We start from the raw sequence: 23,753 nt of genomic DNA, 5'->3' as shown, positions 1-23,753 counted from the left end.
ACAATAAGTCTAGTTAACATCTATTACCACATATGGTTGCTAAAATATTTTTTTCTTGTGATGAGAGATTTTAAGATCTATTCTCTTTGTTAAATTTCTTTTTGGTTTACTGACTGATTTTCTTTAGTCCCAGCCTGAGTTTTTTCGGTTTTGGGCAATGTGATGAGTAACAGTCTACATGCAGCCTTACTGTGCTAAGCAGCCAAAAGTTCAGTGAAGTCCCAAGAAACTCCTTTGGGCTATACAATTTAGGAACTTTGAACCAATCTATTACAGCAAGACTAATATCTTTGAGGGATATCAAAATGTAGGTACACAACTTTTGGACTCAATCAGAAGACCTGAATTCTGAATCTATATAGTCCTTGTTACATGTCCTTGGCCATGCCCATAACTTCTTTGAGCCTTTGTTTCCTAAAATAGAGGCCTGAATTCCTGCCCTGCCCTCCTCCCCATATGCAAATATGTTTTAATGTGTTAGATGTTAAGTCAGTCTAACTACCATCCTGCACACCTGGAGACATATACTAGAACATGGATGCACCTTCTCAGGTTATTGCCTAAAGTGATCATGCAGTTGCTATTGTGCAGCGAATGGATTTCTTCCTATATTTAACAGAGTGGGCTCCTGTTTTCTTTTTATAGTTTAGTAAACCTTTAAAACCTTGTTTAGTTAGCTGCTAAGGCTTTTATCTCCCTCTATGTTTTATTTACATCAAGTCTAGGAAATGTGTATAATAGGGAAGGGAGAAATAGAAGTAAAGATAAGAGAAATCAGGATGACTTTGTTCAAACTACTCTTTATTTCATTATTTTTTGCTTTAAAGATTTTATTTATTTGAAAGTGAGAAAGAGAGAGCGAGAGCCAGCATGAGCAGAGAGAGAGGGAGAAGCAGATTCCCTGCTGAACAGGGACTTGATCTCAGGACCCTGGCATCATGACCCGAGCTTAAGGCACATACTTAACTAACTGAGCCACACAGGAACCTGGCCAAACTATTTTTAAATAGTTTTCTGGAGGGATGCCTGCGCGGCTCAGTGGTTGAGCATCTGCCTTTGGTTCAGGTTGTAATCCCAGGGTCCTGGGATCGAGTCCCGCATAGGGCTCATCTCAGGGAACCTGCTTCTCCCTCTGCCTATGTCTCTGCCTCTCTCTGTGTATCTCTCATGAATAAATAAATAAAATCTTTAAATAAACAAATAGTTCTCTGGAAGCCTGGTGTGAATATAGCCCATGTGTGCCCATGTCTATACACATTGTATGTATGATTCCTCATTCTCTGCATTCTGAGGTCCATGACGGCACTCTTATCTATTTCCTCTTCTTTTTGAGAGTAGAAGTAGGTAGAAAGTACAGAGACTTCATCATCAAATAGTTGTAACTGGCATTTGTGTTCTTAGTTTAAAAAATGTTTAATCTTCACAGCTATTAGGGTAACTGCTATAAAAACAAAACAAAGAAATAAACTGGAAATTGGCCAGGGTGTGGAAAACTGTAACACTGTGTATACCCAAGAAGCTCCTCTGGAAAATAGCATGATGATTCCTAAAAAAATGAAACAGAATTGTTATATGATCCAGCAAGTACACTTCTAGGTATAGACCTGAAAGAAGAGAAAGCAGGGACTCAACCAGATATTTTTTTCACCCATGTTCGTAGCAACGTTATTCACAATAGCCAAAGGGTAGCAGCAGCTTGAAATGTCCATTGACAGATGGACAGACAAAATGTGGTACACACATGCAATGGAATATTGTTCAGCCCAAAAAAGGAAGGAAATTCTGACACGTTACAACACGGATGAACTTTGAGGACATTATGCTAAGTAAAGTAAACCAGTTACAAAAGAACAGCTATTATATGGTTCCACTTACATGAGGTGCCTAGAGTAGTTCAATTCATAGAGACAAAGAGTAGAAAGTGATTGCCAGGGGCTGGGGGGAGGGTGTGGAAAGGGAGTTCTTGATTAATGGGTACAGTCAGTTGGGGAAGAAGTTCTGGAGATGGATAGTTGCACCATATGAATGTATTTAATGCCACTGGGTTGTATGCTTAAAAATGGTTAAAATGGTAAATTTTATATTGTTATATTTTACTACAATAAAAAAATTTTAAGCAACTTTCCCATAGCTGTTATAGTTACTTTAAAATATCATGGAAGCTTTGACCAAAAACAACTTGTTTTTTGGTTTTGCTTAATACAACTTTTCTCATTTTTAAATTTTATCTATTTATTTATTTATTTATTTATTTATTTATTTATTTGAGAGGAAGAGAGCACGCATACATGAGAGAGGGGAGGGAGAGGAAGAGGGAAAGAATCCCAAGAGGACTCTGTGCTGAGAGCAGAGTCCCATGTGGGGCTTGATCTCAAGACCCGGAGATCACGTGAGCTGAAACCAAGAGTCTGATGCCCAACCAACTGAGCCATCCAGGTGCCCCGAATTTTCTCTCTCTCTCTCTCTAAAAAAAAATTTTTTTAAAGAATTTATTTATTTATTTATTTATTTATTTATTTATTTATTTATTTACGAGAATATACAGAGAGAGAAAGAGGCAGAGACACAGGCAGAGGGAGAAGCAGGCTCCATGCAGGGAGCCTGACGTGGGACTCGATCCGGGTCTCTGGGATCACGCCCCGGACTGAAGGCGGCGCTAAACTGCTGAGTCACCTGGGCTGCCCAACTTTTCTCATTTTTAAGAGCTTTTAATTAGAAGTCATAATACTTCTGGCCTGTTGGGAAAGAGAACATTTTTTCTTTGAATATTTAAGACTTTTTCTTCCAATCACTAGAAAATAAATCTGAAACTAAATTCTGGATTCTAATTTAATTCTATTCCATTTCTAACTATCTTAACTATGTCTACAAAATTTATATTTCTGCATAAACTTAGAAAGTTATTTCCTCTTCCTATTGGTTATGTACATCTAAGTTTACACACTGATAGAAATAGCGTGATACAATTGAAAGAATAAACATTCTGAATTCCTATCTCAAATGTTTCCCTTGTTTGCATTATCACCTTGGCCATTCTTTTACTTATGTTTACACACATGCATTCATTCATTCATTCAAGCATCTATTGACTATCTACTATATGCCAGCAACTGTGCCAGTGAAAGATATCAAATAAATAAAAACAGCATAATAAAGGCTACCATAGGGGTACCTGGGTGGCTCTACTGGTTCAGTGTCTGCCTTTGGCTCAGGTCATGATCTCAGGGTCCTGGGATCGAGCCCACGTTAGGCCCCCAGCTCAGCAGGTAGTCTGTTTCTCCCTCACCCTCTGCCCTTCCCTCCTGCTCTTGTGCTCTCTCTTAAATAAATAAATAAAAACAAACAAACAAACAAACAAACAAATAAATAAATAAAACCTTTAAAAATAAAGTGTACCATAGAGGCATGTAAGATTGCTATAAGTCCTAAGAATGACAAAATCCACCAGGAAAGACTTCTAAGTGTATGAAGTTTGAATTGAATCTTAAAAAGACATGGGATCCCTGGGTGGCGCAGTGGTTTGGCGCCTGCCTTTGGCCCAGGGCGCGATCCTGGAGACCCGGGATCGAATCCCACATCGGGCTCCCGGTGCATGGAGCCTGCTTCTCCCTCTGCCTATGTCTCTGCCTCTCTCTCTTTCTCTCTCTGTGACTATCATAAATAAAAAAAAAAAATTAAAAAAAAAATTTGAATCTTAAAAAGACACAGCAATGAGGAAAAGCATTTTAGAAAGAAGGAACATCATATACAAGGGCACAAAGTCATGAAAAAGCATTTTGTGTTTGGAATATTCCAAGTCATTCTGTAGGGCTAGAACGTGGTATTAAGGGCTTGTGGCAGGATTAAGATGAGATTGTAAAGTTAAATCATGGAGAGTTTTGTATTTATCCATTTCCTCATTTTTAAAAAATATTTTATTTATTTATTTATTTATTTATTTATTTATTTATTTATTTGATAGAGAGTGAGCAAGTGCATAAGTAGGGGGAGAAGGAGAGGGACAAGTAGACTCCCTGCTGAGCAGGGAGCCTAATGCAGGGCTAGATACCAGGACCTTGACATCATGACCTAAGCCAAAGGCAGATGCTTAACCTATTGAGCCACCAGGAGCCCCTCCATTTGCTCATTAATCAACATTAATTGGGTGCCTACTATATTCTGAGTACTATGCTGGAATTTGAGGCTTCAAAGATGAGTAAAGGTCAAGTGATAAATAAGAGTGTGGTAAAAAGCAGTAAGAGAGATGTATACAGAGTATAAGGAATTGAAATGAAGCATCTCTAACCCAACTGAATAGAATACATAGATGGAAGGAAAATCTACAAAGGATTCTTTGAGGAAATGACGCCTAAGCTTTGTCTTCAAAGAAGAGTGATCATTAGTCAGTGGATGGTGAGCTGGAAAGAAAGGGTTTTTGCCAGAAGCAAATACCAAAGGCAAGAAATCACATAGTATGCATGGAGAATTATAAGTGGTTTTGTGTTGCTAAATTTAAGTGCTAGACACAGAATGAGGCTGAAGAGTATGTGGGACATAATTCTTTGTGTTGTTTTAAGACTAAGTTCTGAGGATGGTAAGGAGCCATTGATGGGCTTAAACATCAGGGAACGCAGTAGATCCTTCTGGTGGTTGAGGAAGAGGGACTCAAGGAAGATAAGGCAGTAAGTCAGCAGGACAGACCAAATAAGAGATGTTGAGGGCCATGGGGAATAGGAATAGAGGGGAGGGAACTGATCTGTGAAATATGTGGGATGTAAAATATCTGTAGGACCTGGTGACGGGATGGGAAAATTGAGAAAGATATTAAGAAGATTGTCAGGTTCCTGACTAAAACAAGTCACTTTTTCTGGGCATCTGGTTATTTCTGTATAAAATGAGTGGGCTGAACTGGGATGGTCACTGACATCCCTCTCAGCACTGAATTTCATGGTGCTGAGCAGTCTCTTCGGGTACTCTCACCAACATAGATCTCCCAGTCTCTCAGCTCCTCTGATGCCTTTTCAGTAAAGGAGGTGCCAGCAGAGCTGAGATGGCTTTAACACTGCCAGCCAATGTCAGGGAAATCTAGTGCTGTTACCAGGTAGCTGGAGTTATAATTAGCCCAGTTGCTAGGGAAAAACTGAGATTCTGTAAGCATGGACTGCCAGAAACAGCTTTTCCCTACTTGATGAATTTGCTTGTTTGTGGGAACAAAGTGGATATGGATGAAGTGTTTTGAATGTGCTTTTGGAGAATTCCATTTTTGCCTAGAGTATATAGGATATGTTAAAAGCAAAAAAATAGGTTTGAGCTGGGGCTCATTGACATCTTGTCTGTGGTAAGAAGAGTGGGCACAAATATATCGGGATGGCTGGAAAGAGGCTTATTTTCACCTGAATGGAGATAAACAAGAACACAGAATCACAGTTTGGAGTTAGGGAAGATCTTAGAGATAATTTATATAACCTCTTTTCTTTCTTTTTTGAATTATCATTTTATTAGAGAACCAAAAAATCCACTTATACTTTATAAAAATGATTTTTTCAATAAAAGCAAAATTAATAAATAGCCAATATACAGTATAATAGAGAAAGCTTATTAACATATAACATGCTAGAGAGCAGTTTTTCTTTATTTCTGTTTTTATTCCTTCCCCTAAGGCCCCCCAGGGCAGTTATTCAATTGCTACTATGGATGAGATACTGTAAGAAATTACAGAAAAATTGGAGAATTATAAGCATAAACTATTAACAAAACATTTTGTTGACAAGAATAATTTTTAATAGTAAAAATCATTCTATATTTAGAAACTAAAAGTAATTTGATTAATAAAAAAATTTTGGATACTGTGATTTGTCTCCCCAGATTGATTTATCTGTAAAATCAATGTAATTCCAATAATAATTTTTTAAATCAAGCATAATTAACATACAGTGTTATATTACTTTCAGGTGTAAAATGTAATGATTGATCTATGCATTTCTCAGTGTTTATCAAGATAAGTATACTCTTAATTTCCTTTATATATTTCACCCATCCCTCCACCCATCTCCTCTCTGGCAACCACATTTGTCCTCTGTATTTAAGAGTTGTTTAAAAAAAATTTAGTTTTTTCGGTCTTTTTTTCTTCGTTTGTTTCTTAAATTCCACATATAAGTGAAGTCATATGGTATTTGTTGTTCTCTGATTGATTTATTTCATGTAGCATTATCTTTTAGATCTATCCATTTGTTGCAAATGGCGAGATTTCATTCTTTTTTATGGCTGAGTAATATTCCAGTGTGTGTGTGTGTGTGTGTGTGTGTGTGTGTGTGTGTACACACTGCTTTTTATCTATTCATTTATAGATGGACACTTAGGCTGCTTCCATATTTTGGCTATTGTAAATAATGCTGCAATAAATAAACAGCATTTTTATTCCCTAAAATAAGTTTTATTTTTTAAATTATTTTATTTTATTTATTTTATTTCGGGCAGCCCTGGTGGCACAGCGGTTTAGCGCCACCTGCAGCCCAGGGCGTGATCCTGGAGACCTTGGATCAAGTCCCACGTTGGGCTCCCTGCATGGAGCCTGTGTCTCCCTCTGCCTGTGTCTCTGCCTCTCTCTCTCTCTGCATCTCTATGAATAAATAAATAAAAAATCTTAAAAAAAATAAATCTTATTTATTTATTTCCAAAATTTATTTTTGAGATATGGAAATTGAGGCTCAGAATAGTAAAGTCACTTGCCTATGGTCACAGAAGAAACTACTAATGAAGTTCAGACTAGAATCCAGGAAGCCTTGCTACCTGTCCGGGCATTTGCAGTGACTTCCTTGGTTTTCAACATAATTCAAGGGATTTATATACTTGTCAAAAATTTAGACTTTCTTCCTCTTTGCACTACTGGGCTAAAACAGACTGTTACACAGCAGAAACTGGAGCAATTCACAAACAAGTGATTCTGTACTCTGTGTGTACGGCCAAAAGAAAATATTTATTCCCTCAGCCTATATAACTCTTCCCCAGGAGTTTCATTTGTGTTTCCAAAGGCCATTATGAACTTTTTTGTTTTGTTTTGTTTTGTTTTGTTTTGTTTGCTCTGCTTCCTCCTTTTGGCCTTTGCTCATGTAAGCAAGTTCAACTTCACAGAGAAATGGGGCTCTGTTATACATGGAGAAGGTGCACGGTGGAGGCTGATGCAGACTGGAAAGGAGCCCGCCCTATCATGTTAAATAGCAGCTAATCCACCCACACACCAAAAGGCAGTGCTCCCACACTTGGTACATGCCGTTCCGTGGAAAGCCAGTAATAGTCAGGTGGCTTTTTGCCAAGTAGCTTTAGACCAGACTTTGAGCTACACAGGGCAGTTACCATCTCTGTTATTTGGAAACTTGGCTTGGAGAGGTTGGGACAAATGAAAGACACTGGCTGCCTTGTAATGCCAGCTTTTCATCTCCCAACCTCATACAAGGCCCTGCTGCCATGAAGGGCAGGAAGCCATCTCTACACACACAGTGCTTTAGAAAGCCTGCATGGAGGCTTGATGGGGAAGCCCTCCTCTAAGCCCCTGGGTAAGTGGAAGGGCCAAAAATAAGTGAATCCTTCTAGGGCACTTTTTTGATGGGTTTCAGAGCTTCTCTGAAGCTACCCCTCTCAGGGTTATACCAGCAGGCCTCCCTATCCAGATTCTCTCTAGTCTAGTGAGTAAATACTAAATATAAACACAAACCTCGTCCTGCCCATCTACTACAACTCAGTTGAGGACAAGGTGTGTTGCTGTCACTCCACCCCAGAGTCAGGAACTTCTGTGTCCAGAGCTGGACCCTAGGGTCTTCCTATACAGAAATCAAATGAGGATAGTGGACCTCAGGAGCTCAGAAGTGCAGATCTCTTAAAGGTGGGGAGCAGTCTCCATTCTAAGTCTTCTTTCTCGCCCATCCCTTCCAGGCTGTGGGATTGTAGAGAAGCCCAGCTTGCCCAGAAGCCCAGCTTGCCTTTACAGCCCCAGACAACCCAGGCAGAGTCAGGATAGCAGTAACTGGGGTGAGAGCAGAGGGGTTCCTTCAGCTACAGAAAGGTTGATTTTGCGGGGGCCATATAGGGGAGCTAGTCTGAATCGCTACAGTTAGAGGGCGGTAATATCGATTGAACTGGAACTCCACCTGAGGCTTTCTACCCTCACTTGGCCCTCAACTACTGACTTCCTACTTTCTCTCTCTCCTCTTTTCAAAATCTGTTTCCCCTTCTTCTTCAAGGTATCAGAGTATGTCACCAATGCCTAAGGGTCTTAATAGAAGATGGAGAAATCGAAGTGGTCATGAGAAAAACAACCTGTGGACTCCTCCACTATTTCTAGGTTACTTATCTCCAGGAGAGTTTCTCTTCCCAGGTTTTGTCCCGCCTCTGGTGTCAATGTTTCCCCCAAATTTAGGCTCTTTCTGTCCTTCTTTGTCCCCTATCCTCTATCCCCTTCCCTTAAACTCATACATACACATGGAAAATAAATGCTAAGTGCTTCCCATTTAAACCCAAGGGAGGAAGAAGATGTCCATTTAGTGTTTACCACATGCCAGGCACCATTCTCTGCATTTTACACATATTTTAATCTCAACCATATTATAGCTCTAGGAAGTTGGTGTCTTGTCCCCATTTTTCACAGAACCAGATTAGCCTCTGGGAGTATACCTGGTATCCCAGCAGCTACATGGCCTGATTCTTCAGTTAATAAGCAAAGCATTGGCACATTCTTCAGAATTTAAAGTTAGTCACTCTTTCAAATGCAAATGATGCCTTTTAGTGAATAACTCTACATTGTATTAAGGACTGACCAAAGAGAAAAGGAGCTGTAGTAAAATGATATCTATTTTCATAGTGGCTTTCACCAAGATTGTGGCAGGAAGAGGTAGCATTGTCTCACTGGTATATCTACACTAAAAGGTGGCATTGACCTCATTTTTGTTTGTGAAACAGGTGCAAATTGCTATGTGGAATGTAATAGAAACCAGGCTGTCCTTATCCCTGTACACTGTCCTGTCAGACTTGTGCTGACTCTGATATGGGACTCCGGGAGTTCAGAGGAAATTACGAAAATGAGCCTTATAAGAAAAAGACAATGGAATTGGAATTTTTAATTTGGGGAAGAACAGACTCAGAGATAAGCTAACAGTAGATTTGAGATGTGTCAGTATGTGACATTATGGTGATTAGTTGTGCTCTGTTTCTTCTGACAATTAGAATAGGTTGATCCTAGTTGAAACCTAAGCATTTAGGGCTCATTCATTTAAAGCTATTTATTGAACACATGCACTATGTTCCAGATGCTATTGGAGGTGATTGGAATATGTATCAATGAGCAGAACAGACTATCATTCCTACCCTCATGGAATTTGTATTCTGGCATGAGAAGCCAGACAATGAACAGTAAATATTATAAATAAATAAAATATGTACAATATTAGAAAGTAATAAGCTCTCTTGGGGGAAGAAAATAAAAAGGTAGAACAGGGTAAAGGGGTCAAAAAGTGTGAGAGCAGAGAGCAGATTACAGTATTAAAAAGTGGTGGTGGGGAGTGTCTTGGTGGCTCAGTCAGTTAAGCGTCTGGCTTTGGCTCAGGTCATGATCCCGAGGTCCTGGAATCAAAGGCCAAGTCTGGCTCCCTGCTCAGTGGGAAGTCTGCTTCTCCCTCTCTCACCCCCCACTAGCGCTCTCCCTCTCTCAAAAAAAAAAAAAAAAAAAAAAAAAAGTGGGCAAAGGAAGCCATTTTTAGAAAGTGATTTTAAAAACAATACAAAAAACACATACATTTTTATCATCTCATCGTTTTATGTGTGTCAGCAGTAAAGGCAGGACTTCACTGAGTTCTGTGCTCAGTTTTACTAGGCTACAACCAAGATATTGGCAAGGCCAAGTTCTCATCTAAAGGCTTGACTAGGGAAGAATCAGCTTTCTGAAGTCATTTGGGTTCTTAGCAGAATTCATTTCCTTGTGGTGATAGGACTAAGGGTCCTGGATTCTTGCTGGGTGTTAGCTAGAGCCAGCTCACAGTTCCTTGAAGCCACCTCTATTCCTTGCCATGTGGCCACTTCTTTCATCAAGTCAACAGGCTCTAGAGCAAGTCTGCTAGCAAAACGGAGTCTTAAAACTTAACATTGTCATAGGAGTGACATTCTGTCACCTTTGACATGTTTTATTGGTTAGAAGTAAATAACACATCTTGCTCATACTCAAGGGGAAGAGATTATGCAAAGGTGTGAATACCAGGAGGCAGGAATCCTAGGGAACCATGTTAGTCTTTCCAATCGCCCCACTTATTTTGCAGAGAGAAGATGAAAAAGGAAGCAAATAAACATATTAGTGGCCAACAGAGGAAGATTTGTTACTGTGTTTTACCCTCACAACATTTATAGTTCTCAAGGCTGACCTGAAGCAATGAAGGCATCCCAGATTCGTGGTCTCTGCTGAACTCTTTGCTTACCTTTTTGTACTTGGCTGTTTGCACTGCCACTCTTATCATTTCTGTTTTTCTTTGATCTTTTGTTTAAATCAATTGTGTAAAGTGTATAGTTTGGTGAATTTGAACAAATGTATATATCCATGCCGCAATCACATCACAGTTGAGATGTAAAACATTTCCATCACCCCAAAAAGTTGTTTTATGTCCCATTGCTGCCAATCCCCTGCAGGAAGCTATCGATCTACTTTCTGTCTATAGCTTAGTTTTGCTATTTTAGAATTTCATGTAAATGGAATAGTACGGTGTAGATTCTGGTATTGGACTTACGGTTTTGAGGTTTATCCATGTTGTTATGTCAATAGCTCATCTCTTTTTATTGGTGAGTAGTATTCCATTGTATGAATAGAATGCAATTTGTTTATCCATTCACCTGTTATTGAATGTATGTGTTGTGTCCAGTGATAGGCTATTATGAATTAAGGTGCTATGAAATTTCATGTCCAAGTTTTGTTTTATTTCTCCTGGGTGAATACCCAGTAGTGGAAATGTTAGGTCACGTAAGTCAGGTCAATTGTGGCCTAAGCAGATGGAAGGATGGAGTTGCCATAATTGAAATATAGGGAAGGCTATGTATAGAGCAGGTTTGAGGGTGGAGAGTGGGAATTAATTTGGGACATTTTGTGTTTGAGATATTTGTTGAACATTTCCAGTGGCAATATCAAGTAAGCAGTTGAGCATATAAGTCTGGAGTTCTGGATAAAGGGTTGTGCTGGAGATATAGGTATTGGAGGAATCAGCATATAGTTGGTATTTAAAGCCATGAAACTGGATGAGATCACCAAGGGAGTCTGATCTAACAAGGGGGAGGATAAAAAGACCAAAGGTCCAAAGCCCTGGGTCACTCTAACATTGACACTTGAGACAAAGGAAGGAGAACCAACAAAGGAGAAAGAGAAGGTACAACCGGTGAAATGGTATGAAAACCAGGTGAGTTTGGAGTTGTGGAAGCCAAATAAAGGAAGTGTGTAGTGGAAGAGGGAGGGAGCAACCTTATGAAATGCTGATGGTAGTCAAGTAATATGACGACTGAGAATTAACCTTTGGATTTAACAACATGAATGCCCCCCTGTGATCTTGATCATAAAGTCATTTTGGTGGACAAGTGGAGGCAAAAGCCTGATTGCATTAGTTTTTTTTTTTTTGATTGCATTAGTTTTAAAAAAAAAGAACAGGAGGAGCCGAGTCAGTGAGTACTACTGAGTATGTTGAGGACCTTTGTTGCAAAGGAGAGCAAAGAAACAGGACAGTAACTAGTAACAGTGTGGGGTCCATAGAAGATTTTTTAAAAGATAGATAAATAATAGCCACTTATATACCAACAGAATTGTCCAGTAGAAAGTGAAATATTGGTAGAGGAGAGAGGAGAGACTTTCTGGATAGAATTTTTATTAGTAGATAGAATGAGACTTAATGCGTAGGTAGGAGGTTTGGCTTTAGACAAGAGTATGAACAGTTGATCTGTGATCACAAGTGCAAAGACAAATGGGAGCACAGATGCTGATGGATGGCTAGATGTGATGGTAAGTGATTGTCAGAGTTTTCTTCCAGTTTTTTCAGTATCCTTCATGAAATAGGAAGCAAGCTTGATGCTCACACTATGTATTTGCAAATATGTTCCTAGTGACTCACTCCCCCTCATGTGTGCTCATTCTTGCTGACACATCCTTGTTCACACCTGGAACACCTGTATCCTTTTTTCTCTGCTTCTCCAAACTCTACTCAGGTTTCAGAGTCCAACTCAGATTGCATCTGCTTGGGTGGGCCATTCCTCATCACTACTGCCTGAAATCATCTTTCACTTGCTCTACTGTTCCAGCAATTACAGTTCAGATGTATTATTTGGCACCTGTTATTTAATCCCTGGCTGGCAATTATCTTTCCTTGCATATATTTCTTATCTCCTTCTAAATTATAAACACTTGGATCTCAAACTCCTCTGTAGCTTCAACATAATCTTCACTAGTATTGAATCCATAATAGAAACTTAGAAAGTTTGCTGATTGATTGCAAATGCTGGAAATTGCAGGTGAGGCTGATCTGTACAGAAAAGGTAGAAAGGGGACTGTCTTTGCTATTTCCTCCACCTGAGAGATCCAAAAGCTGGTATTCCAGGTAAACCTCCTAGAACTGAGCAGTCTCTCCTAAGGTTGGCAGAAGTAGAAAGCCAACAAATTGAGAAAAGAAAGTGTAAGATGAGGAAATTATTGATGGTGAGAATTGTTTGGGTTATATTTTTATTTTTATTTTTTATTTTTTATTTTTTATTTTTTTTTAATTTTTATTTGATAGTCACACAGAGAGAGAGAGAGAGGCAGAGACACAGGCAGAGGGAGAAGCAGGCTCCATGCACCGGGAGCCCGACGTGGGATTTGATCCCGGGTCTCCAAGATCGCGCCCTGGGCCAAAGGCAGGCGCCAAACCGCTGCGCCACCCAGGGATCCCTGGGTTATATTTTTAAATTGAACATCTTTTCATTTGATAAATATATAATCATCTTCTGTGTTTATGGGCACTGTGCTAGTGATGAGGACACAATGGTGAGAAGACAGAGGGGGCCTGCCTTCCTGACACTTGGATTTTACTGTCGACATAGTTTGGTTAATACTGTGATCTTTTTTTTTTTTTTTAAGGTTTTATATATTTACTTGAGAGAGAGAGGTAAGTTAGACTCAAGAGCTCCAGTAGTGGGAGGTACAAGTAGGGGGCACAGGGAGAAGGGGAGGGAGAATCAGTCTCCCCATTGAGCAGGGAGCCCAACATAGGGCTCAATCCCAGGACCCTGGGATCATGACCCGAGCCAAAAGCAGAAACTTAACCAACTGAGCCACCCAGGCACCCATGTGATCTGACTTCTTCAAGTCACCTGGTATCACCTCTTATCACCACCACCCTCTCCCCCAGATAATTTTGCTTCACTTATTATTGGCTGGAGTCATTTCTGTATTTTGTTGTTTGATGAATGCCACAACTGCATAAAAACTCTGAAAGGTGCTCTTATACCACAGAACTAACTGTGATGCAGGTCAGAGCATATCTTCATGCAATGTACTTCAAACTAGTATATCTTTTACCTAACATCTTACAGAGCAGCACCGTCTAACAGAAGTATAATACGAGCCACAAATGTACTTATAGTTTTCTAGTGGCTATATTACAAAAGAAGTAAAAAGAAACACATGAAATTAATGTTAATATATTTAACATTAAATATTAAAATATTACCACTTCAACATGAATCAATATTTGAAAATTATTGAGATTTTATATCAATAATCAATGTTAATCAATAACATTAAATATTAAAATATTACCACTTCAACATGAATCAATATTTGAAAATTATTGAGATTTTATATATTCTTTAGTTGTGGTTAGTTTTTGCAGCCCAATGTGTATTACATCTCAGTTTGGACTAGTGATATCTCAGGGCTTCAGTAGCTACATGTGTGTGGTTTGTGGTTGCCATCCTGGACAATTCCAACAGCTTGGAATCTACAGTCTAAGTGCTGTTCCTGGTCCAAAGCAGAGGTATAACTTCAGAAGAATTACCTGGTCATAGCACCTAGCTTCAGGACACAGCTAGGCTTCCAAGGAGTGACTGCCAGGTGCTAGAACTTTGTTCCAGTTTGTAATGCAAGCTTCAGTGTGAGAAATGGACTTTGTCCTGCGCTTGGCAGAACACCAATGAGTGGCTTTATCCTTTTTGGAGAATACTTCAAAGCAAGTATCAATCCAGAATTGAGAGCTGAATTTGTTTTTTTTTTTTTTAATTTTTTTTTTTTCTTAATTTATGATAGGCAGACAGTGAGAGAGAGAGGCAGAGACACAGGCAGAGGGAGAAGCAGGCTCCATGCACCGGGAGCCCGACGTGGGATTCGATCCTGGGTCTCCAGGATCGCGCCCTGGGCCAAAGGCAGGCGCTAAACCACTGCGCCACCCAGGGATCCCGAGAGCTGAATTTGGACATGAATGTCAGATCATGTTAGATGCCATGGTAACTTTAAAATAGTAAGGTTTTTTTTTTTTATATTAAGTTTTTATTAACATCACAACCTTGCACTTGTGTCATTTCTGAGTAGCTTTACAAACCTTATTTCCTTTGGGTCTTACCACCATCCACAAAGCAAGAACAAACAGAAAGTAAACTCATGCTTACAATAGTTATTTTTGCTTCCATTCCTTCTTTCAGAGGCAGGTGAGCAAGCCAGATTGAACGGAATGTGATGTTCAATGAGTCTGTCCATTTTGTTGCTCTCCTAGGATGCTGCTCTCCTTAGCAGAGCAAAGTTGCCTCACCAACACTCCATTGGTATATCTTCTTTTTCTCTTCTATTAGGCCTTTGAAGGTATTTTTGTACTTTGGAACAGCAATGCAAATCAAAACCAAGTCTGCAATCTATCGTCCCTTAATCCTCCCTTTGCCTGCTCTGAAGTTTTTCTACTGTTCTCCTTTGTTCCTCTTGTCCTGTGCACCGATTTGTCTGTAGAAAAATTAATATAGTTTTTATACTTTTAACTCCAAAGTAAATTTTTACTTATCCCAATTCTATACCTGCTGCCCAAAGAGAAGTCAAAGAAAGCACAGGATGCTTCCCCTGAGCTCCCCTTCCTGAATAGCTGAAGGAAACAAATCATTCAGAGTAAGCCTTTCAGCCCCTTCAGTGGGGCTGGATTCCTGTCTACACACAAGGTGTCCTGGGGATTGCAGGGGCTCTAGCCTCACCCCTGACTTTTTTTTTTTTTTTTCTTCACCCCTGACTTTAACAGGAGGCCTGCACTTTGCTAAATTAAGCCCAACCAGGCCTATTTGTGAACGGAGAAGCTCCAGCCAAGTGAGAGAGATTCATCCTGCTAAGGAATGTGCTGGTAGGGGGAGAGAATCACTGAGATCATTGATATTTATGTGTATGTTTTCTCACTTGCCAGCTCAGTTGGGCCAGATCAACAGAGGCTGCTGGGACTCCACCAAGATTTTTAGGGTGGCTGAGAAGGGTTTAAGTTACAGAACAGTATGAACACCAAGGCAGTGTGTATATTGGGAGCTCTGATCTCAGAGTCTAAATAAAACAAGCCCAAGACACCTCTCATATTTTCCTCAATATTTTTAAATAGACTTTATCTTTTAGTGCAGTTTTAGGTGCACAGCAAAAATGAGCAGAAGGTACAGAGATTTCTCATGAACTCCCTGCCTCTCCCTTTCCCCTGCAGGCTCCCGCACCATCAAAATCGAAAGTCACTTCTTTTTCTTACTTAAAAAGTAGGCTCCCTGCCCAGCGTGAAGCCCAACATAGGGCTTGAACTCATGACTCTGAGATCAAGACCTGAGCTGAGATCAAGAGTCAGACACTTAACCAATTGAGCCCCCCAGGTGGCCCATTTTCCTTCATCTTTTCTTGGGTTCCCAAACTCAGGGTTGGCCAGAAAGAGCTCTCTCTCTCTCCTTCCTATGCATCTTACTTAATGTTTATTGAACACCCACCATAAGTCAAGTGTCTTCACTTACATCTTTTTCTTTAATTCTCAATATAATTTTTCAATACCTGAAAGGTAGTGCTATTAGCACCTGAAGCAACTAAAACTTGGGTTATATGGTTTTACCTCTGGAATGTAGATAATGAACTATGTGAAACTGTGAAACTGTAAAAAATAGTTGAATATTTGCACTTTGATGTGATTCAACATAAGAGAATGTGAAAGAGTTTGTATTTGAACCCAGGATGGTTTAGTTGTAAAGTCTACACTGTGGTGTCTAAATGGGGTGTCTCTTGATTGGACGGGGGCCCTTAAATGTGAGGTGAAGATTGGGTGGAAGCCTGTGACAGACAGTGAAAGGATTCACTTGAAGCAGAACAAAGGAGATAGAAGTTTATTGAATACACCGCAAGGGAGCGCGGGGGGGGGGGGGGGGGGGGGGCGGGGGGGGGCAGGCAGGACCGCAGAGGAGAGGCTGTCTGCACGGAGGCAGTGGGTGGGGGCCGTATTTAAAGTCAGAGGGTGAGGAGGTATGGCCACGTATGGAATCTTCCCTTTTTTGGTAACTAACTGGTTGTAAGTAGTCCATTGGTCATATGTTGAAGTGGGTCACCTGATAGGCCTGTTTGTATTCACCCAGGGGGTCCCTGTGGGCCTTTCTACCTTCCATCACTCAAGCCTGTTTACCTAAAAGCCGCTTCTACATACACTGCATTGTACCATACCACTGCCCTGAGTACCACCTCCTTTATTTTCCCTGGCAGCTCTGTAGTTTCAGATTTATAGCCCTCCTCCCTGACCGATCAAAATGAGGGAGCTGAGAGGAAGGGCAACCCAAGTTAGGACATATCTGAGTTGAGTCTCGGAGTGTTTCTTTGGAAAGCTAGAAGTTACAGGATGTGTGCCTGTGCTGCCATTTACACCTCTCACATGTGTGCATTTCCATTCAGCTGATGCTCTCATCTGTTTCGTTTTGTTTTTTAAGATTTCGTTTTTAAGTACCCCCCCCCCCCCCAACGTGGGGTCAACTATTGCATGCTCCACTGACTGAGCCAGCCAGGTGCCCTTAGGTCTCCTCTGCTTGTCACACTTTATTATTATAATCATCTGGTTAATTGCCTCTATAGCTGTAAATCCCCTGAGGACTGTGATTATGCCTGCCTTGCTCTTTCCAGTACCTTGCCCATCCAAAGTAAGTCCTCGGTAACTAACTGGATGAAAGTACAAATGAGTAAACAAATCTCATAAGTCAGCTACCCAGTGAGCACCCTTTATGTCCTTTCTGTCTCTCTCTTTCTTGTTTACACACACACACACACACACACACACACACACTGAGCCCTGACTGCATCTGTCCAAATACCCTATCACCTGAGAACCCATCTACTGCCTCAATGCCAATTCAGTCCTTGCTTGTCTAACCAAGGTAAACTGGGCTAGAAAGGAAATGGTATTGTTTTCAGGCCTCTGCTAAGAACTGGTGTGGGTAGGGCTTGAAAGAGTGACCTGAATAGAGAAGTTTTGTTATTAGGATGTGGATCCTTGTATTTTGTATTGTATAAGCTGAAACTTTCCCACTTGGTTTTTTCCATCCCTTTGGGGGATGAGATACTGACTGGCAGAAGAGTGCCATTGTCTTGTAGTCTTCTGGTTACTGAGATTGAAGACACTGCCTTATTGCCTTTCCCTGACAACAAAGGACACTTGTCACATGTTGGGGCAACCTATGTGTCCATTTTGGGGCTTAACCATGCTAGTGGATGACTTTAGAAAGATAGGGACTGAATAGAGTCTTTCCTCTACCCTAGGGTCTAAGCACATTACATTTTGGATTTGAACACTTTCTGACTAGGTGTCTCACATCAACTGAGATGAGCAGTGCAGGCTGTGTAATAATAATTCTTATGGGCAAGAGGGAAAAGCTCTGATTTAAATTAATTGTATAAAAACAAAGTTTTGGGGATGACTAGTCCAAGGTCACACAGTGACCACAGGGAGCCTGCTTCTCCCTCTGCCTATGTCTCTGCCTCTCCCTGTGTGTGTGTCTCATGAATAAATAAATAAAATCTAAAAAAAAAAAATAAAACTAGGTGAATGGAAAACAACTTCATCTACAAAGAAATCACTTGGAAGCTACTACAATACGTTTCTGGGGATTTGTAGGGACCACTCATTTGTCCCTTGGTCAGGACACAAAGAACCCCTTATGAAAATAATACTTCACCCTGTTTTATAGAGCTATGCCTTTGCCCCAGTGGTATCAGAGAGGTCCAGAAAAGACATTTCCTCTGTATGCAAAAAATATTTATGAACTATACTTTTTCTAGATGAGATGCAGTTCTCAAAAGAAAAGATTTTAAAATAAAACTCACCTACTTAGAGTTAGTTTTCACTTTGAATAATGCCCACAAGATTTTGAGACTCTTCCTCCTGCTAGCCTATTTCTTCTTGAATTCTTTTAGTTTACAGAATTGATTTAAAGTGAGATCTGGCCATATTTATTTTTGTTCCAAATAAGTGCTATTCTATGGGAGGTTGTGCTCCTCTATGGCTTATAACCTGCTGTCTTGCAAAGATGTGATACCCATTTCTTTCACTCACTGATCCCAGTTCTCATTTTACTACGCTCAGAATTTCCTGAGATCAAGAACTACAATGGGAAGAACTTTGGTTTTAGCGACCTTTAATCTCTAGCACATAGTTTACTTGCTGATTTTTTTTTTTTACTTGCTGATTTTATCAATGAATGTATGCTGTCCAGCTTTTTTTTTCTCTTAAGTGCCTGCTCTTACCCCAGCAGCAAGTTATGAGAGATACAAAATAAGGCATAGTCCCTGTCTTCAAGGTGATTGAAGATTAATAAAAACACACACAAACACATGCATGAATATGAAGTTATGAGCAGTGGATCAATTTGTACAGTTAAAATTGAAACCTTGGAGAGGAGTTAGGTAATTGGTTACCACTGGTCACTCTTAGCCCAGTTCTGTGTTGAACTTTGCAGTAAAAACCAGGGTGGAAATCAGGTCAGAAGAATCCTGTGTTTAACATTGCTTGCTGTTAACACCCTGGTCACATGACATTTCTGGAAACAAGACAAGTTGCAACACAGAGAAAGTCTGATTAAACATAGTAAATCTATAAACTCATCATTAGTTTAGTTCTCAAGCTCTAGGTCTTGACATTATAATGAGGGTTTATTGTACTTCCAGTCATTTAATTTTAGCTTCATCAGTGAAACTTTTCCTTTAGTTAGATGAGTGAATACTCCTCTGGGGACATGTAGAAAAAGAGGCCCTCTACCCGCCAGCCCTGCTGCTCCTTTTTTGAGTATAAAATTTTTCTCAGGGGATCCCTGGGTGGCTCAGGGGTTTGGTGCCTGCCTTCAGCTCAGGGCGTGATCCTGGAGTCCCCAGATGGAGATCGAGTCCCACATCAGGCTCCCAGCATGGAGCCTGCTTCTCCCTCTGCCTGTGCCTCTGCCTCTCTCTCTCTCTGTCTTTCATGAATAAATAAATAAAATCTTTTTAAAAAAATTCCTCAGATATCTTGACAAAGAGCTGACAAGACTTGGTGATAAGATAAGCAGATGCAGTTAATTTAGGATCCACTCTGGCTGTACTTAGAATTGAACAATTTACATATGAATATTTGCTAACAAAGAATGGATAAATGTGGTAAACCATGCAGATTTTTCTGCAGAAAGTGGTTACAGAAGGGTTAGACCATAATGCTGTAAATTGGTATGTACTTGCATTTCCAAGTGGTAGATTTTACAAGTACTTTGATCCACTGGAATAACTAATCATAAGATTTAGGATCTAGTTTTGTGGAAATGAAACTATTTTAGCAGTTCAGCATGAGCCTTATAAACTTTATTGTCTGAGTAGACCTAATGCCAAAGCCTGCTGGAGAAGTAATTCTATTTTTCGTCTTTCCTATTTCTTCTTTTCTTTTCTTTCTCTTCCTTTCTGTTTTCTACTTATCTCAGAAGGATAAAGCTCATGTGAAGACTATGCAAATTGGGTGGGTATTTGTGTGCAGGGGTCTGGAGTAGCCTACCTTTGGTGTAGTAATTTTCTTTCCTTTCCATGACAGCATTAGTTTAACATGTGACTGACTGAGAAGTTCACTAAGCCAGTCAGGGAGGGTAAATTCTTGTTTTTATAGTTAATAATAACAAACATTTTCTGAATGCTTACTGCATGCCATGTATTGTGCAATGTATGTCTTGTACATCATTCCGCTTAATCTTAATACCCTAATAAGAGAGGTGCCATTATGCTTCTCCTTTGATAGACAAGGAAATTGAGGCTTTTAGAGAGGGTAGGTGGCTTGCCAAGCCCTCTTCTCAGTTTCAAGGCCTACGCTCTTGACCACTATACTTACTGCCTAATGTAAAACATTCCCTAATTCTATAATTTACCACATTCTACTAAATCAAGCAAAAATTGGCAGTGCTTCCTGGGCTGCTCTCTGGTTGAAATACTGAACCAAATATGGAATGCTGGACTCAATTTTTGTTTTTATCTTAGAGGAAGTCTTCGAGTTTCAATTTCCTTATTTTTCAAATGAGAGACCTGGAATCTTTTGCCACATTAATTCACATAATGACTTCATTTTCTTTTTTTTTTTTTTTTTTTTTAAGATTTTATTTATTTATTAATGAGAGAGAGAGAGAGAGACAGAGAGCAGCAGAGACACAGGCAGAGGGAGAAGCAGGCTCCATGCAGGGAGCCTGACGTGGAACTGGATCCCGGTTCTCCAGGATCAGGCCCTGGGCTGAAGGCAGGCGCTAAACCACTGAGCCACAAGGGCTGCCCTTCGTTTTCTTATCTAGGATTTGGAACAGACAGAGCCCACTGATTTTGCATCCTCCATTTCCCATCCTCTTTTTTACTCTTTTTAATTCCACTGTAGTTAGCATTCCATTTATTCTTCCTTTATATTTAAATATTTTTCCCAGTGAGGCTGAGATCTCTTGACTGGTACTAGTTAGCCAGTGAACAAAGGTTGTTGAGCAGCTGTGTGCAACACAGAGTTCAAGTGATTCCAGGTATTTAAGGTGTATTATGTACCTTATCACATTGAATCTGTACACAAAACCCCTTGTGGAATAGACATTATTATCTTCATTTAAAAAGAAAGCAACCACAGTATACCTGGGGGAAAACTGGGTTGCACATGATAGAGTCCATAACATAGTATTGATGCAATTTTCCCTGTTTAATCCTATGTATTCAGGGAAGGGGCTAACTCATCTCTGTGTAGCTCAGCTCTAAGCCTTAATAAAGCAAATCCTTGACTAGTATTTTTAGACTCTCAGGTTCCCCTACAAACCTGCTCCTCTTTTTCTGTACCCTCTTTTAGTTAATAGTATGCATTACTCTCAGCATTGTCTGCTCCTCTCTCTCTCTCTCTCTCTCTCTCTCTCTCTCTCTCTCTCCCTCACAAACCAGCAAGCCCCATGGATTTGGAAATGCCTTTTGAGTCTTTCTCCCTATACCTCTTTGGCCTCAGACAGTCCCTGTCTTTTCTGAGCAGTTGCTTCCTGACTCATTCTTCTTTTTTATGTCTACTGTAAACTCCTTCCTCAACGCAGACCGGATCATGGCAATATTTTGCTTAAAGCTCCCTGATGAGTTCTTGTTCTCTACCGACTACTATTCGGGCGTCTTAACATGGCTTTCACAAACTAGTTGAAAACTATTTTCTGTACTGATTTCCCACCCTTCACCATACACCAGGCCGCTCAAGCTGTACTGAATGTTCCATGGAAAACATTTCAACAAATCTCTGTCCATATTTTATTTCTCTTGGAATGGTTTTATTTCCTTTTTTCTGTTTGTCAAGTCATAATTTACTGCTGTTTCATCTCAACAAAAATGGTCTCCTGTACAGATTTGCTGTCAGAATCCCCTATCACATTCAGCAAATGCAATTTATGAAAATCCAATTCAAAGATAAAGGAACCATATTGTTTTAAAAAATGTTCACATGATTTCTTTAAATAATTAAATCCCCAGTTATGTTTAGAATATAATTCTATATTCAGCAATTTGGTTTTCAGAAGCAGACTTATATTAGTAAGAAAAAATTACTTTAATATACACGCTATCCTCTGATGGTTTAGAAAACAAACAGGCTTTGGTGGTGTTCATCATCCAGGGGCAATAATGAATGGCTTGGAAAAACAGATAAGTAGCTCCGGGGAAATCTCGAAACTGTATAGTCCATTTATCCTTGACCGAATTACTGACCCATCTGAATCTCATTTATGTCATGGGTCATGAAGAGAACTGGGATAAGATGAGAAGCTGTGGACTAAGGCAAAACCAAAGGAACCTGGTTCCATGATAGAGGGTCTGTGACAGTTAATAATGATCAATGCCTCTGTGCTTTTCAGAACATCGAGCTGAAGGTTGAAGTAGAGAGCCTGAAACGGGAACTCCAGGACAAGAAACAGCATCTAGATAAAACGTGGTGAGTTGCTGTTTGAACCGGTTGAGCTCTTGGTTCTTTTCAGAGTCTGGTTTATTAATCTCAGAGCTTTAGAATTGGGACCTAATTCCTTCACCCTAACTCTGGCATGTGGATGAAATGGCCAGTTGAAGAAGTAAAACAATGTGCTTTCCTTTCCTTTGGCTCTCGCTGTTACTAAATCCGACAGGCCTTGAGGTAGATTGGAAATTCACTGGGCCTAAGATTATAAACTCCCTATTCAACAATCTGCTAATAACATCAATGGCTGACAAAGATTTAGGGGGAAATGGGCACTCTCATACACTGTAGATGAGAGTTTGAATTATGGCCACATTTTTGGTTTGTGGCACTACCTACCAAAGTGAAAGATGCACATTTCCTTTGACCAAATAATCTCTAGAAGAAGGAATCTGTCCTTTAGAAATAAGAGTGTAAGTGGGGCACCTGGGTGGCTGAGTGGTTAAGCCTCTGCCTTTGGCTCATGTCATGATCCCAGGGTTCTGGGATCCAGTCCCACATCAGGCTCCCCGCAGGGAACCTGCTTCTCCTTCTGCCTATATCTCTGCCTCTTTCTGTGTGTCTCTCATGATTAAATTAAAAAAAAAAAACACGAATATGAAAGAATAAATACAGAAGGGTGTTTACTACCTCATTTTTTATAATGGCGAAAAAACTAGAAATAGCTATCCAATAAACCTAACCAAAGATGTAAAGGATCTATACCCTCAAAACTATAGAACACTTCTGAAAGAAATTGAGGAAGACACAAAGAGATGGAAAAATATTCCATGCTCATGGATTGGCAGAATTAATATTGTGAAAATGTCAATGTTACCCAGGGCAATATACACGTTTAATGCAATCCCTATCAAAATACCATGGACTTTCTTCAGAGAGTTAGAACAAATTATTTTAAGATTTGTGTGGAATCAGAAAAGACCCCGAATAGCCAGGGGAATTTTAAAAAAGAAAACCATATCTGGGGGCATCACAATGCCAGATTTCAGGTTGTACTACAAAGCTGTGGTCATCAAGACAGTGTGGTACTGGCACAAAAACAGACACATAGATCAGTGGAACAGAATAGAGAATCCAGAAGTGGACCCTGAACTTTATGGGCAACTAATATTCGATAAAGGAGGAAAGACTATCCATTGGAAGAAAGACAGTCTCTTCAATAAATGGTGCTGGGAAAATTGGACATCCACATGCAGAAGAATGAAACTAGACCACTCTCTTTCACCATACACAAAGATAAACTCAAAATGGATGAAAGATCTAAATGTGAGACAAGATTCCATCAAAATCCTAGAGAAGAACACA

The 23,753-nt window shown here is 39.9% G+C and overlaps 1 protein-coding gene across 20 annotated transcripts in view; it reads left to right on the top strand.

The window, feature by feature from the left end:
* PDE4DIP (phosphodiesterase 4D interacting protein) overlaps positions 1–23,753 on the top strand; it is a 221,081-nt gene that overhangs the window by 86,893 nt on the left and 110,435 nt on the right. For all 20 annotated transcript variants that reach the window (XR_013348904.1, XM_077842606.1, XM_077842604.1 and 17 more), the window contains one exon: positions 22,354–22,430. Coding sequence is in view for 19 of the 20 variants with exons in the window: in XM_077842606.1 (XP_077698732.1) it covers positions 22,354–22,430 (77 nt within the window). In the remaining variant the exon portion in view is untranslated. The remainder of the gene's footprint in view (positions 1–22,353; positions 22,431–23,753) is intronic.

The sequence above is a fragment of the Canis aureus genome, chromosome 12 (assembly GCF_053574225.1).
Source record: "Canis aureus isolate CA01 chromosome 12, VMU_Caureus_v.1.0, whole genome shotgun sequence".
NCBI classification, from domain to species: Eukaryota; Metazoa; Chordata; class Mammalia; order Carnivora; family Canidae; genus Canis; species Canis aureus.
Note: the sequence above shows the minus strand (reverse complement) of the source record. Positions and strands in the feature narration are given on the sequence as shown.